The sequence below is a fragment of the Epinephelus lanceolatus genome, chromosome 3, assembly GCF_041903045.1.
Source record: "Epinephelus lanceolatus isolate andai-2023 chromosome 3, ASM4190304v1, whole genome shotgun sequence".
NCBI lineage: Eukaryota > Metazoa > Chordata > Actinopteri > Perciformes > Serranidae > Epinephelus > Epinephelus lanceolatus.
The window spans coordinates 7,748,299-7,765,000 of record NC_135736.1 but is presented as its reverse complement, the minus strand read 5'-3'; the positions used below and the strand labels follow the sequence as shown (position 1 = coordinate 7,765,000).

The following is a 16,702-nucleotide window of genomic DNA, read 5'->3' as shown; positions in this document are numbered from 1 at the left end:
AAATTCAGCCATACAGATTCACGAAAAAACCTTAATTGTAATTTTCTGCTCCACATATTATGATTGCTTTGACAGATATTGGGATTGGGATGAGCCGGGGAGTTGTAACTACTAAAATGATGATGATATATTTGCTGGAGTCTGTCCCAAACAAGCATGTTCCCTTACATCTGGAATATGATTTGTTGGCTGGGGCATCTCTGTAGCACCACAATGCTTCATTTATAATGGCTCGTAACACATTTTACCTTCTCAATAAAAACTGCAGCTCCTGTGATTCCTCGGCCACATTCCGATCTCTGGGAAGGCGGGATGCTATGGTTTCAAGCCTTGCTTTTTAGCAAGCATGAAGTCGATTAGATACAACAGAAAAACTCCGGCCATTGCTGTAGGTGAATGTCATCTTATTTGCCGATGGCTGATGCCAGTGTTTAGCCAATAAATTGAAGCATCCCTACATGCAGCCATATTATCATGTTGTAATTTTTGCACATTTCTTTTATCCAAAGGAATTATTCCAAGCAAACGGTTATGGTTCTACACGTGTGACAAGTTAAGTCTGAAATAATGCGCAAAGGTGATAGACTGTGTTGCCTTGGACACCAGCCTGATTTACTAAGAAAATCGTAATCCAAGCTGTTCAGTTGCATCCTATGGTCTAAATCATGGATCATGGAGTTTGCTCAGCTGTCATCGTGTTAAATATGTAAGTGAGTCGTGGTTGAAAGCTCTGGTAAAAAAATCTAGTAAGTTTATTTTGACAAGCTACTGTTTCCAAGGTTAAAATTAACATGCATATTTTCACACTCAACCAGTAACATTTTAATATAGGTGAAGTATTCTCAGCATTATCATTACAAGCCCTGCCTCAGTGTACAGACGTAAAACTAAGCTCATTCTGCCTCATAATAAAGACAGCAGGGTGTTGTGACATAGTGAGTGTGAGTTCTTGAGGGATGTTGGTTGCTACGGTCATGTTGGTTGGACCATTGTGCAGTAGTATTATGTTTACTGTGTTGTTATATGTAAAATACCACAATTTAGTGCAGTATTACGGAGGGAAACTTGCGGTTGTTTGAGGAAACTGTTGTAACACCCTTTGGAGCAAATATATGTAACAGTAACTAATGTTATACAGCACTGATTCTAAAGTGAAGTGAACAAGTTTTCCTGATTTATAAGCAAATTTTGTGGTCTGCATGTTAGTTGTGTTAGCAACAGCACAGTGATGTGTTTCAAAGCAGATCTTTTCTTATGCTCAAGCTTTCTCATGACTTTTTGATAATGATCATGTTTGATTTTCGATTTATAAATTTGAAGCCAAGATTTGTGTGGTTGGTGGAAGGGAAAAATGTCTTTATGTATGTGAGCACAATTGCAGCCGCACACTCTAGTTGCGCACTCCAACACACACAGAGACATGTGCGCAAAGTATCACAAGCCCAGATGAGAGTGGAGTAGATCAATACAGAGACAATGGGTCTGGTTGATATCTCTGCTGAATGAGTATCTCTCCCTCTCTCTGTTTTCTCTCTCTCTCTGTCTTTTTTCTCTTTTGCTCCCTTTTCCTATTTTTCTCCCTCTGTCTGTTTTCTGCTGCTTCACTTTTTTCTTTCCTATCCCGTTTTTCTTCTTGCCTTTCTTCCTCTCCTCTGTGTTTTCTCTTTTTCTTTCTTGTCTGCACACACACACAGACACACACATACACATACAGTAATGAACACCTCAAAATCCAAAGCACGATCTTCCTATGGCCTAGTTTTAAGAGCCTCCAATGTCATGCGAGTAAAAAATAGACTGACGGAAAACAATATTGTGATCTGTGGTAACAGAACAAGCCCAGAATCGGCAGAGGCGGGATCAGTTTGGCTCTTCTGAGCGTGGCGGTTTTGGCATGGATTTAGTCTGAAGAAGATAATTTTGCCTGGCCATTCTGGGCTCACACAGGTGGCTGCGTTTGAGCTCTCTGGGGTAATGGCACACTCCTTAGTGGTGATCCAGGGGTCAGAGCACTCAACTATGAACACTTACTAGTTCGCTGAATCTTACTGTGGTCGTTGTGGTCATTATTCAGAGGTTACTGTTTACATAATGATCATCAAGCTGGAGTCAGTTTGTTGATATGCCTCAGAAATGAAACCTGCTGAAACTGTTTGTGAAACGGTGATAGTGAGTGGCAGGGTGATTTTTTTTATTTTTTAACTTTTTAGTCTTTTTCATTGGATGTTATTTTCAACTCCGAAGCATCACAAATTGGCAAATTAGAAGGCAATTTGATCTCTGGGATTTGTTTTATTCTAAGTGATAGAATAACGCACTTCCCACACATAATTAAAGAAATGTTTTAATTTAAAGAGACAGGCAGACCAGATCATATTGCCATTTCTGGGTTGTTGAGATTTATCAAAAGCTGGAATTAAATTTCTTGTTGTACTCTGAACTCTTCCCTACTTATTATTTGATCAGAGGATTTCTGATTTAAATCACAAATCTACCAGTTTTGGACTACAATTTATTTAAGCAAAGTTCTCAAATATAAAAAAAAGTGTTTTGTAGGAAGACATAGAGTTTATTCCTCAACGTAAAGTATTGTTTTGGTATTAACACTGAAACTCAGTTATTTTATAAGCACTAGTTTTAAAAAATAAAATCACATTCAGCCTGTTTATATGCTAGTGATTGTTTTATTTTATTTTTTCTTTTGGGCTCTGTTGTGACTTAAGACTGTTAATAAATAATGTATGTAGTCACCGAAACTTCATCCATTGCTTTGTGGACTCCAGTTTTGAAGCCTTGAGTCTGGCATTTTGGCTGTAGCCATCTTGGGTTTTTGAAGCCAGGAGTGACCATATTTGAATGAGATGTTGGATCAGACCCATTGACTGAAGTGACATCTCACAAACAACCTGTCACTCAAATCAGCTATACATACATAATAACATAAAAGGGGCAAGTTATATAAATGTGCCCCGGTAACTCACCTGGTAGAGCGTGTGCCCTTTGTAGGCTGACAGCCAAAGTGCCGTGTAGGCAAGGTAGAGTGGGGTTTTTACTCGCTACACAGACTCCATCTGGTTGCTGCCAGCTTCACTGTGGGTGTGTTTTGCCATGTGATAATGCAGTTGGTTATGCAGGGTTTGGAAGTGTAAGCCATTGGTTTTCTAACTGTATGGGCCCAAGGTATGCCAAAGGGCAAGCCAAAATCTCAAGGCACACCTGTATTTATATCTGTGTACAGTAGCATCTGTAACATGTGTTATCACTCTTATCAAGCCACAAGACAAATAAATAAGAAAAAAAAGGCAGGTAACTTTCACATTACTTCCTGCAGACAGATTTCTTTTCCTTTTCTTTCGGTGGTAGGTCACTTTCACTGGTGCTTTGTTGTAGTTTGCTCCGTACAAGCGATCAGTTGTCCTACTCACAGCTTCCTCTTTTTAATTGTTATCATCCCTCACACTGGCTGCCAATCAGGGCTTTTGATGTGTCACACACTTAAAATTCCCATTCGCAAACAGCAACCAATTGGTTAAATTAAATTACATTTTCTTAGCTGGAGTTTGCCTCTTAATTTGGAAATGGGTGCACACAACATACTGATACAGTCTATTAAAAATGAATTCATTACTTTTTGTATAGGCTCAGTTGAATATTGTAATGATGCATTGTTATCACACAGTCCTACGGCACACCTGGATTGGTCTCACAGCACATCAGTATGTGGTGGCCCACCACTTAAGAACCACTGGTGTAAGCCATATTAACTGACACAGAGTTAATCAACTGGATCGATTTAACAACGTGATACATTGATTTGATTTATTTATTTTAATGTAATGTAAAATCACTTACATGGTTGCTCTGCTACGTTACGTTGATCTGCTTTGTAAATATAGACAAGAGCTGTAGGATGCCTGCGTGGGCAAGCATGGCTTCCGTGGTCAGTGTAGCAGCTTCAGTTGATTATAATGTTGATTATAACTCTGCTACAGGCATGTTGCAGCAGGTGTTCCCTGCTGTGTCCATATACTATGAATTTCGACCATGAGTCCTTAGCAGCAGCTTGGGTTTGAGTCCAACCTCTTTCCCTTTGCTGCATGTCATTCCCTCTCTTTCCCCGCTATCACAGCTATCTGTCGTATATAATAAAGGCAAAAAAGCTGTAAAATTTAATCTTAAAATTTGCCCCCATGGAGTTTTCATGAGTGTTGGAAAAAGCTATGAAGGCCAAAAACGTTTTTTTTTGTACCAGACTGTAAACATGTTTATTTCTGCTGTAAAGTTGGGCATTTTATCATGGGGGTCTTTGGGGACTGACTCACACTTGGAGCTAGCGTCAAGTGGCCATTCAAGGAACTGCAGTTTTTGACACTTTGGTTTGGCTTCATATTTCAGTCCCAGAGGTTGCTGCTTGGTAGTGACAACATTTTCTCCTACTGACACCATTGCTTTAATATTTAAAAAGTAAAATAATTGCATAGCGCAAAGAATGCACTGAAAGGATTTGTCCTCTGGTGGTCCACAGGGGACAGTATTCACACTTACATATGAATATCTGACAGCTGAGTGAAATTAATGTGAATAGGTCGAAATGCAAGTGAGGTTGCTCCTAATTACTGAGAGTGTTTTTAGCCTATGAATTAAAAATTCTCAGGCATTTTATGAACATTCAAGTGAAACTTTGCCCTGAGCTCTTTTACTTTCATATTAACCTGGTGTGTGGTGTGGAAAGATGACAAAGTTTCAAAATCAGTATGTTCAAGAGGGCTCGGACTGAACTAATTGCTCCCTGTTCAGTCAGTGCAGATCACCTGAGTCTGAAACCATGCACTAGCTACTCCAGACATATACAGTAAAGAACAGTTAAAATCATTGTCCAGTTGCTGTATCTTTGTTTCCGTGTTTTTTTTGGTGTTGTGTTTGCTTATACGGGAGTGCTAAACACACTTTGTATTGATCCATTAGGTGGCCATCAGCTTATTGATCATTCTCTGACCTGATTGAAGTTTGGCCAGTAGGTCGATTGATTAAATGATAATTGTGTGTGTGTGTGGGTGTGTGTGTATTCTCTGCAGGCGCGGCTGTGGAAGAAAAAGGAAAGGGACACCCGTGAAAGTCTTTGTTACACACACTGAGGAAGAGAGCGTGCCTGAACACAGCTTCAGCCCAGGTGTGTGTTTGTATGTGTTATATCTGCACGCTATATTCTCACTGCGATCAGCTGTGTGTATACGTGTCTGTGTGTGGTGTTTGTGTGTGTGTGTGTGTGTGTGTGTGCGTGTGTGTGCGTGTACGTACATCTGTCTGTGTGTCTGTGCGATTGGTATGGGGGTGGAGCGTGTGCAAGTGAGTGTGACCTACTTTTGTGTGTGTGTGTGTGTGTGTGTGTGTGTGTGTGTGTGCTTGCCTGTGTATGTGCTGGGATGTGCACCTGTGTGTGTGCTCCAGGAGATGAGGTGATGACCTTTGTGTGAGTGTGTGAGTGTGTGTGTGTCCCTGCATACTTGTATGTAATCCTTTTATACTGACTGTTGCTGTGCTCTCAGGTGATCGTAAAGAAGCAGCAGAGAATAAACGGCCCATACTGGACGGGCCTTTCTACAACACAGATTCTACTTCTCACAACTGGTGAGTGTACATTTGTGTCATCGCTGCGAGTAGTCCACACACACAGGCACACATACACACATACACACACACACACACACACACACCTGAAATGGTTTTCCAACAGTCTTGAAGGAGTTCCCAGAGGTGTTTAGCACTTGTTGGCCCCTTTGCCTTCACTCTGCGGTCCAGCTCACCCCAAACCATCTCGATTGGGTTCAGGTCCGGTGACTGTGGAGGCCAGGTCATCTGCCGCAGCACTCCATCACTCTCCTTCTTGGTCAAATAGCCCTTACACAGCCTGGAGGTGTGTTTGGGGTCATTGTCCTGTTGAAAAATAAATGATCGTCCAACTAAACGCAAACCGGATGGGATGGCATGTCGCTGCAGGATGCTGTGGTAGCCATGCTGGTTCAGTGTGCCTTCAATTTTGAATAAATCCCCAACAGTGTCACCAGCAAAACACCCCCACACCATCACACCTCCTCCTCCATGCTTCACAGTGGGAACCAGGCATGTGGAATCCATCCGTTCACCTTTTCTGCGTCTCACAAAGACACGGCGGTTGGAACCAAAGATCTCAAATTTGGACTCATCAGACCAAAGCACAGATTTCCACTGGTCTAATGTCCATTCCTTGTGTTTCTTGGCCCAAACAAATCTCTTCTGCTTGTTGCCTCTCCTTAGCAGTGGTTTCCTAGCAGCTATTTGACCATGAAGGCCTGATTGGCGCAGTCTCCTCTTAACAGTTGTTCTAGAGATGGGTCTGCTGCTAGAACTCTGTGTGGCATTCATCTGGTCTCTAATCTGAGCTGCTGTTAACTTGCGATTTCTGAGGCTGGTGACTCGGATGAACTTATCCTCAGAAGCAGAGGTGACTCTTGGTCTTCCTTTCCTGGGTCGGTCCTCATGTGTGCCAGTTTCGTTGTAGCGCTTGATGGTTTTTGCGACTCCACTTGGGGACACATTTAAAGTTTTTGCAATTTTCCGGACTGACTGACCTTCATTTCTTAAAGTAATGATGGCCACTCGTTTTTCTTTAGTTAGCTGATTGGTTCTTGCCATAATATGAATTTTAACAGTTGTCCAATAGGGCTGTCGGCTGTGTATTAACCTGACTTCTGCACAACACAACTGATGGTCCCAACCCCATTGATAAAGCAAGAAATTCCACTAATTAACCCTGATAAGGCACACCTGTGAAGTGGAAACCATTTCAGGTGACTACCTCTTGAAGCTCATGGAGAGAATGCCAAGAGTGTGCAAAGCAGTAATCAGAGCAAAGGGTGGCTATTTTGAAGAAACTAGAATATAAAACATGTTTTCAGTTATTTCACCTTTTTTTGTTAAGTACATAACTCCACATGTGTTCATTCATAGTTTTGATGCCTTCAGTGAGAATCTACAATGTAAATAGTCATGAAAATAAAGAAAACGCATTGAATGAGAAGGTGTGTCCAAACTTTTGGCCTGTACTGTATATATACATATACATATTTCTTTTTTACTATTGGCTGTTAGGTTTACGATTTTGTACAGATTGTATGCAGGCAAAAAAAAGGTTAAATAGTTCGAATGTTTAAATAGTTAGAAAAGAGTGAATGGCTGCTGATCTTAACTCAGCACTCGAGGACAGCTTTGTCTGACAGCAGCACTTCTAAATCCCAGTCCTCAGGACTCACCAACCCTGTAGGTTTTTATTTTAGCCATATAATCAGGCTGATTTATACCTGAGATGTCAGAAGAATGCTGTTGACTAGCCAGTAGGATAGAAAATCAGCAGCACTCTGAGGACTGAGATTGAGAATCACTGCCCTGAAGCACTGGCATCAGCTTGTATGTGTGGATTTTTACTGTTTGCTTTACACTCTTGCAGCTGCCATGTATCCCTAAAGCAAAGAAATGAACCCTGCGGCTAGAAGAATGTAAATACAGTGACAAGACATAATAATGACAATTAATTCCTGCTCCTATACCTTGATTGACAAACCTGTATTCCAGCAATTTGTGACATATAGCCAAATTATGAAAGAGCAAAGCTGGCTTTTAGAACATGTATCAACCCTTAGCCTACATTTAACATATAACCCCTCTACATACAGAGTGTACTCACAATGAAATGGATGAATGACAATATGACAAAACAGAAACATTACAGGGCTGTCTTTAATGGTTATTTCCATTATCATTACATTTATTTTGATTTCAATTTAAATTGTTTTTTAACAAAATGACAAAATTTAAAAAAAAAAACCCAACAACCTCAATTTCCCAGAATTCAGCGTGAAGTCAGCAAATACAAAAAGGTATTTTGAGGTATTTTTTTTATAATGAAATAAAACAGAAAAGTAGCAAATGTTTGCATTTAAAAAACTGGAATCAGTAAATGTCTGGCTTTTTGTTTGATAAATGACTTCAACAATAAAAATGTAAAAACAAGACTTGGTCAAAACCTAGCATATGGCTGGACCGTGTATGAAATGTTAAAGGGCTTTTGATTTAAAATGAGGACTTTTTGAAACAGGAAGTTGCCGGAAGTCACTCAGTCACAGAGTTATACATCGCCTTGAATTTCGCTTACAGAGCTGGCCTCGTTGTTGTGGTTCAGTCCAAAAATCAATGTGATTACATATTGTATTAAAACAGCGCAGTGAGACACAGTCACACAATAGAAGGGAGCTGGACTGGTGGAGGATGCACAGCTCATTACAATAGTTTGTAAAACGTCCAATAAGTGGCAATTACCAAAAGGAGAATTCTGTCATTGTTGCGGCACCTGATGCAACATATATATATTTTTTTTAAAGATATTTTTTCAGGCATTTTTAGCCTTTAATGGATAGGACAGAGAAGCATGAAGGGGGGAGAGAGAGAGGGAGTGACATGCAGCAAAGGGCCACAGGCTGGAGTCGAACCCGGGCCGCTGCAGCAACAGCCTTGTATATGGGGCACCTGCTCTACCACTAAGCCACCGACGCCCCACTTGATATGACATTTAACATGTTACATTCACTTCATTTTCAATCAGTGTCTTATTTTCAGTTTCTTGTCATAACTTTGATGGTACCTGTTCTGATATTGTAACTGGCAACAATCAATAATGTTTAAAATAATGTAAGGCCTGTGTGATAAAGACACAGCTGTTCCTCAAACAAACAGATGAGGTGATCCTCTCTTTCCTCTGTCCAAAACTGACATTCAGCCCATGCCTGGCCAGTTACCTGGCTAGTTATTTGGCTCACTGGTTAATCCTCGTCCCTCGTCTCATAATAGCAATATGCTGTGACAAGAGCATATGGACAAAGCCTTAAGTTGTTGAATTTAACTCAACTTGCAGCTGGCTAGTTAGCTAGCTAATTTCACCATGCTATCATGCTACACTGGTTACAGAAAATGAGGAATACAGTATGACAGGACTGTCCCCACCTATTCATTTTGAAAGAACAACGACCAATGGGGAAATAGCAACACTCCCATCATCAGTCACTCCACCCAATGGTGTAACTTCATCACTCACTCACAACAGATTTTCATGTTTGTAGGGCTGGCCTCACCTCTGCTGTCCAGCCAATTACAGGAATTGTTGATTACGGTTTGTAAACACAACATTCAGACTTGGCCCCTCCTCACTACACTGCTTGTATGTAGACTGCAGGCTACTGTCCTATTGTAGAAACGTTTCGTTTCTTGTATTGGAAATGTCAATACTTAAGCAAGCTAACTGCTGGCACCTACCCATCCAACAGAAAACAGGCCAACTCTTTGTCTCCCTTCATCCTCTCTTTTAAGACCCAGACACACCAAACTGACTTCAGAGAACTAGCAGCAGTGAAAGCCCCCTGGAGTGTTGTGGCATGTCGCTGTGTCTGGGCCAGAAAGTTGCACATGAATACACTGTAAAGACTCAAACTGATGGCCAACCAGCATGAATGGTCTGTGCTTGCATGAGAGGAAGTAACTCTCCACACCAGCAGGTGGTGGTAGTCTGTATTAGGCAATCAAAAAGGGAAATCGGAAAACTGTCTTGACGCTATTTAGCCAGTAAAGCATTAACAACACAATCCAAAGTTGAAAGAACAGAGCATATTTACCGTGCACAATAACACAAACCATAAGGAAACATTTCTGCTAAAGAGCTTGGCTAAAGGAAAGTAATCTTACCTTATGGAACAGGTTTGTTTTGGTGTCACTCCCTCTTGACTTAAGCTGTTTGTTTACTTTCCTCAATTCTATTTATTTTCTCCTGCACTAGCTGCGCTGCCAATCTGAGTGATTTAATTCACCAATGGGTTCTGCTGTCACAGATGTCAATTCAACATGCTGAATTGGCAGAAAAAAGTTAACAAGGCCGGAGCGTCGGTGGCTTAGTAGTAGAGCAGGCGCCCCATGTACAAGGCTGTTGCCGCAGCGGCCCGGGTTTGACTCCGGCCTGTGGCCCTTTGCTGCATGTCTCTCCCTCTCACTCTCCCCCTTTCACACTTCACTATCCTATCAATTAAAGGCAAAAAATGCCCATAAAAATATCTTTACAAAAAAAAAAAAAAAAAGTTAACAAGGCCAACGGTGCGGGCCGATGCAGCAACAAGGGCCATGGACGCACACTGATGGCCCAACATTGCACGACAGCTGACTGTTAGCTTGGTGTGTTGGTTGCTCATCATCAAAAGGAAAAGTGAAAGCCATCCCCAGATTCCCTTTTATTTTTGAACAAGCTTTGTCCATTTGTCATATCACCTCGCTTTATTTGTGTTTTTCCAGCACTGTGTCTGAGGTTTTCATAGCTTCCTCTTCGGTGCATGCTGCTTACTGTCTGGCACCTGACCTCAACTGCGTGCTCCTATCGGCTAGGGGCTACATGCCCATAAACATACCACACATAGCAAAGTAAGAAGAAAACAAGAAAATACAGGCAAAGGGCAGGTTCTCTGCAGATAAATACACCACCACACACTTCTAATGGGACATAATTGATGTTTGAGGGGGATTACTTTTGCTGGATGTCTTTCTAGTCTAATAAAAAAAAGCATTAGAGCAGAATAGAAACAGACCAACAGCACATATTGTCTGATGACGGTAGTGAATTTAACTTTCAATTCCCCACCTCCTTTACCCCCCAGTGGTCCATCAGTGCAAGTTCATGACAGAGTCTCCACTGGATCCAAGACCAGCTCCTGCTCAGCCTCTACCCCAGCTCCAGCTCCTGCCGCTTCCTCTGCTCCAACCCTAACACCACTCCCTGCTCCCGCCCCGGCCACAGCGACTACAGCTCAGGCCCCGTCTCTGACCCCCGCGTCCACAGCTCCATCTGCTCCGACAGCCTCTGCACCAGCCCCAACAGCCAGCTCATTTCCCCCCTCCCCTAACTGCCGCATCCGAGAGGTCCACTGTGGGAGTCAGGTGCGGCTGGTCGTTATTGCCATCCGAGACATCACCAAGGGGGAGGAGATCACTGTGGACTACAGCCTGACAGAATGGGGAGAGAACTTGGTCAGTGCCTTTAAAGACAGATCCTACACTACACACATATGTACCTTCCTTTGAGTATATGTATTCCCTCATCATTAACCCCCCAAAATATATGTATTTTACGCTGTTAAACTTGGAATTTGGTGATATGTCTTGCATTTAGTTGGTGTTGCTGATAGATTTGTACATTAGCATGGAACCTGCTAACACTGATATTTCCAGTGCAGCTTTATAGAGAAGTTGGAGAAAATAATGTCACACAAGAAGAAATTAGTTGTAGAAGAGGAAAATACATCTGAGAAGCTTCAATAGGCCGCAACACAATGTATCCATAGCACTACTTATGCATGCTGTAGCTTTACCGTCTAATCTTGTAATGTGTAATTTGTCTAACCATAATTTCAACCTTAATAATAATCTCAACTCTGAACTTTCTAAATGTCTAATCCAAAACCTTGAAATGATCTCTCTTCAATTCTCTGCACCTGTCTGTCCATGGCTACTTGGTCCTCATAAGTATAGAAATACATTTTACACACTGTGCATATCTCTGATGACTTCAGATAGGCAACCATATGTGTATTCACACACTGTTGATCAGCTTCATACACTCACTGTCGCACACACACACACACACACACACACATACACAAACACACACACAAACACACACATATTCACACTACCCGCTGTGCACATATTCGTGCTACACACACAAAGCTAAGCAAGGCATGGGGTTACCATGGTGATGGCTGAGCTTCAGTTCTCTCTCTACCTATAGTGCTTTAGCAACAGTAACCATGGTTATTACATGACATCTGTTCCTTTAATGGATCTCATTAGATTGGATCAATTTACTCAACAAAATGATGATCCCAGAATCCGCTTAAGGAAATTAAATTGACGAAATTGAGAAATTGACATCAGAGGTTTAAGTGGGACCAGAGTTGCTCACAGTTCCTTCAAGGCCATATTAAATTTGGCTGAGATAAAGTCCCAAAACTGATATTTTTTAGGTTTCCGTTAATAGCTGTATCCGAGCCTGATTGATAACAGCCATGTATATCGCTTATAAGAGGTTGACGGTATTTGCAGGTCTCTTTTCACGTCTCCTGTTTGGCTTCTTAGTGGGAGATTTGGAGTCCTAATCAACCTCTGCGCTTATGACCAACTGTGAAGGGGTGTCCTCCTGCTTTTTGAGTGACAGCTCAGTCTGATTGTGATGGCAGACATTAATGAGCAGTGTGCCGGCTGTTTTAATGTGACTGCTTAATGTCCCACAGGGTTTCCGTGGCACTGTGTCTCCAGCGCAACATGAGTGTAACTCTGACTCCGAGAATAACAACAATATCAAAAAGGTAAGAGAAAAACACCACATTTTCCCTAACACGTGCACAGTTTGACTGACAAAACATCAATTTTATAATTTTAAGAAGTGACAGCAAGACAATGGACACCAATTGATGAATTAAATCTACTCAGTGTACACTACCTGCTCACTCACAGAAACAGTCAGAGACTACGTGGTGAACATAGTGGAGTATTTAGCAGCTAAAGACACAGGTATTTCCCCTCAGGAGTTTGTAAAGACCAAAAACAGAGCTAAAAGAGAGTAAATGTTTGACCTAAGGGTCCAGCTAGACAAAAACATGGCTCAAATGAATAGCTAGATTACTATGTTTACTTAAAAAGTTGATATTAATGTCATTGTTATCTTTTCACCTGCCCCAAAAATATGATTTAGTTCAGGTTTTAGATTATTGCCTCCAAATTCAACCTGACTTATTTGGTTTCTTTGGAAACTTTATGATCTTCACTAGAATCTAAAAACTGCGATTGCCACACTACAAAACAGTGGTATTAAAGAAGTTAAGTAAATGTATTTTAGCGAAGAAAAAAAAAACACTGACAGAACCTTCACTGTATGAGGAAATATTTTAAATGTAGTCAATACATGTATTGCATCTGATATTTATTTATGCTCTGCGATGCGTTTCTCACAAGAATGGTATCCAAACATCTCTGCAGTAAAAATCAGCACTGCCCCTGTACAATACAAACGGAATATTAGTGAGCAAATGTAGTGGTTGTGATGCACTGCTGTGCCTGCAGGATGCCACCTGTCTGGATGTGGGTGGACAACACTGATGTTGGACTCAACATAATCATTATCATCAAGTCTTCCTCCCCCTGCTCTGGATAATTGTTTTATTATGCGTATTAATGATACAAGATGTCATCGAGTGTAACTCCTTTAAAGTAAAACCCCATAAGTAACGTAACCTGCTTATGCTTAGTGTCATTGTGCTGTCTATCTGCCTTCTTCCACACACTGAATGCTCTGGTAAGGAAACAAAGCAGCAATCATTTATCACTTGCGCGCAGACAATTCACTGTTGATTCTCTTGCCCACTTTGTGCTTATTGCTTTAAAATGTTACGACTCTCCTGACTGTGCATCTGATTAAACTGGTGAAAGTTTTAACGCATCTGTGCTGTAATGTCAGTAACAATGTTCAGACTGCGCTGTGATGGAGCCAATCTGTGACATGATGGTGATATTTTTTGTGAACAGTGGTGATTTGGTGGGTAGTCAGTTTAAGTACCCAAGTGCTTAGTGACCACTGTTGTTAAGGAAAAACATCTCTGGGCAGCTGGTAGGTTTTTATCTCCAGATAATTATCCCAAAGGTTTTATATATACTTATTCACTTAAGTGTTATGAATGCTATGCTCAAATAAACATATACAGGTATACATAATACAGGTTTGAAAAAGTTACAGAAAAGCAATTATATATACAGTGGAAATCACTGATAGTGATCACTTTAGATCATTATTATTATTATTACAACTGTTGCTTTCTCTTTTCTTTACTTCTCATGCAGGTAAATGACATGTATATTTATTTATTATATGAACTGCTCGGAGCGCCTGTCATGGGCAGCCCACTCTGACATCTCTCCACTTAGTGCATGTATAGGTCCTGTTTGTGCATGTGTGTGTTCGGACCTGTGTGTAATTGACAACAGAGTGAAAAATTGAATTTCCCCTCGGGGATTAATAAAGTATATAGAATTAAAAAAAAAAAAAAGAAGTTATCGTGTGCCACATTTGATTAAACTGGACTGTTGGAATATAATTATCATTAGTCTCTAACTAAAAAAGCCATGTGAATAACTTATATTTATAAGTGAAATATAATAATTATTTTATAAAATAACTTTAAATTAAATTGAAAATTCATACATTTTATTCCTATGGTCTAAGGCAGTCCAAAAATATTAGCGAACACAAACAACTCTCCCCCAAATTCAAAAACTTAATAAACTTGCTAAAACCCAAATTTGTGATGTCATAAGACATAAAGTCTGGAGCTGCTCCGTAGATAATTAATATTGAAAGATGTTCCAGATGTCACTTAGAGCACCCATCGGAATGTTCTGAGTATATGGGTACATTTTCTGTTTAAGAACACTACAAGAGAAAAAAGATCATTTGGGTCTAAAATGAAAAAAAGCAGGTCCACAAAATGAGACTCCAGTTCATTGTGTATGAAGCAGCTCCAGACTTTATACCCCTATGACATCAGTTTGAAACTTCCCTGGTTCTAGAGTAAGTCATGTTAATCCTAGGCCATGGAAATAACAAATAAGAATACTTAATTTATGTTGTGAAAATTTGCATGAAGGACTAAACTGGCATTTAAATACAGATCCACACAAATGTTCTCTGAGTGCTTCATGGGCATCGGTATTGCCCCCATAAGAAACGCTTTTTTAAAGTTAAAAAAAGAAAATTGATCTCTCATAGTTTTTTTCTCCATATGTCGTCATGTATGAAAAGACCCAAAACGAACACTGCAAGTGGACTACTCGATTCCTAAAAGTTAATTATTCAAACAGCATTTATATGAGAATAATTCTGTCTTAAGCTTTTTGATCCATATATTCGTAAGTGGCTGATCACTGTAACTTAACTTGTTACAGTAAAAATCATTTGAATGCACCAAAAAGTCTTTATCTCAAATGTAGTTTTCTTTGACACCCCAATAATAGTGCAAAAAAAGTCTCTGGACAACAGGTGACATGTTCTTTTTTTTCCCCCACCCTGTCACTGTCTCTCACTTCCAGGAGGATGAGCCTCTCTCTCTGACAGCCCAGCAGCAGCAGCGGCAACAGCAGCAGCAACAGCAGCAGCAGCAGCAGCAGCAGCAGCAGCAGCAGCAGGAGTACGTCACCCCCTCTTGGTCCCTCTCCCCCTCTTCCTCCCCCATCTCCCACTCTGACGCCAGTGACTCAGACGCTGGAGATGAAGACAACACCAGCCCCCGCGGGCGTGCACCACGCCGGCGCAAGAAACGGCGCGGCGCTCCCTCAAAGAAAAAGACCACCCATCGAACGCCATCAGGGCGGCCACCGCCAGTCTCCCCCACCAGCATTCCTCATCACAACCGTCCGCTTTCTTTATCCCACCCTCCAGCACAGTCATCCCCTCCCTGCTCGTCCTCCTCTTCCTCTTCAGTTAAGCCTGTGTTCAAAGCTCCAGCTCCACTGGGCTCCAACACCAAAGGCAACATCAACATAAATGTCCCCAGAGGAGGAGTATCCATAGACTCCATGCGCCAAACCTGTGAGCACTGTGGACGCCACTTCCGCTCCCTGGGTCGCCACTTGGATAAACACCATGCCCACCAACCTGAAGTGTGCTCTGCCTTGGTGGAGCGCTACACACAGATGCCCCGTCTGCATGTACAGAACAAAAACCCTACCACAGCTCACACACACACTTCGCAGCATCCAAAGTCGTCACAAGCCGTAGGACAGAGCCGCAGTTCAGATCTTTCACAGATTGGCGTCCAGGACCTCTCCATGCCTCCGCCCACTCTGACAGCAGCTAACCAATCCCCTACCTCCTCTGGAAGAAACTCCACTCCACCTGTGCTGACGCCTCCACGAGGACAGAATGCAGTGCCTGTGTCTGTCCTGAAGAGAAGCCCACCCCCTGTGGCTGTAACGCAGTCCAGGAAGGGAGCAATGAGGAGGCTAAAGACAGAAAGACAGGAGGAGGAGGGAGAGGACGAGGAGGATGAAGACGAAGAAGATGTGGAGGTCGTGGAGATAAAGAGGCCCAAAGAGGAGGAAGACGTTGAGGTGGTGTGCCCTCAGCCCTTCAGCAGTAAGCTGTCCAAAGAGATGGAGCCACCAAAAGAAGAAGAAGATGAAGAAGATGAGGAAGAAGAGGAAGAGGAGGAGGAGAATGGAGTGATGGAGGTGGAAGATGAAAGTGGGACAGAGGATAAGGAAAAGGACTTGCTGAGGTAACTTGAGGTCTTTGCCTGCTTTGTGAGCAAATTTGAGAGAAGGGCTGTAACTAACTATTATTTTCATTGTTGATTTATCAATTAATCATTTTTTTCTATAAAATGTTTTGTCTAACCAACCAATCAATACCCAAAGTTTTGATTTTGATTTGATTTGATTTTTTATTATTGTGTCATGCACCAGAAGTGCCCAGCCCGAGTGGGCTTACAAGACACCAAACAAAAGAAGAAACAAATGACAGCAAATGAAAACCAGATACCAGGCATATAAACCATCCTGATGCTTTTTAGAGGCTTCACATACAAAA

General features: G+C 41.6%; 1 protein-coding gene across 2 annotated transcripts in view; it reads left to right on the top strand.

Moving 5' to 3' along the window:
- Nucleotides 1-16,702, top strand: part of LOC117255545 (uncharacterized) — a 28,911-nt gene that overhangs the window by 4,863 nt on the left and 7,346 nt on the right. For both annotated transcript variants that reach the window (XM_033624561.2, XM_033624560.2), the window contains exons 2-6: nt 5,076-5,170; nt 5,547-5,628; nt 10,725-11,094; nt 12,357-12,431; nt 15,205-16,391. In XM_033624561.2, coding sequence (XP_033480452.2) covers nt 5,076-5,170; nt 5,547-5,628; nt 10,725-11,094; nt 12,357-12,431; nt 15,205-16,391 — 1,809 coding nt within the window. The remainder of the gene's footprint in view (nt 1-5,075; nt 5,171-5,546; nt 5,629-10,724; nt 11,095-12,356; nt 12,432-15,204; nt 16,392-16,702) is intronic.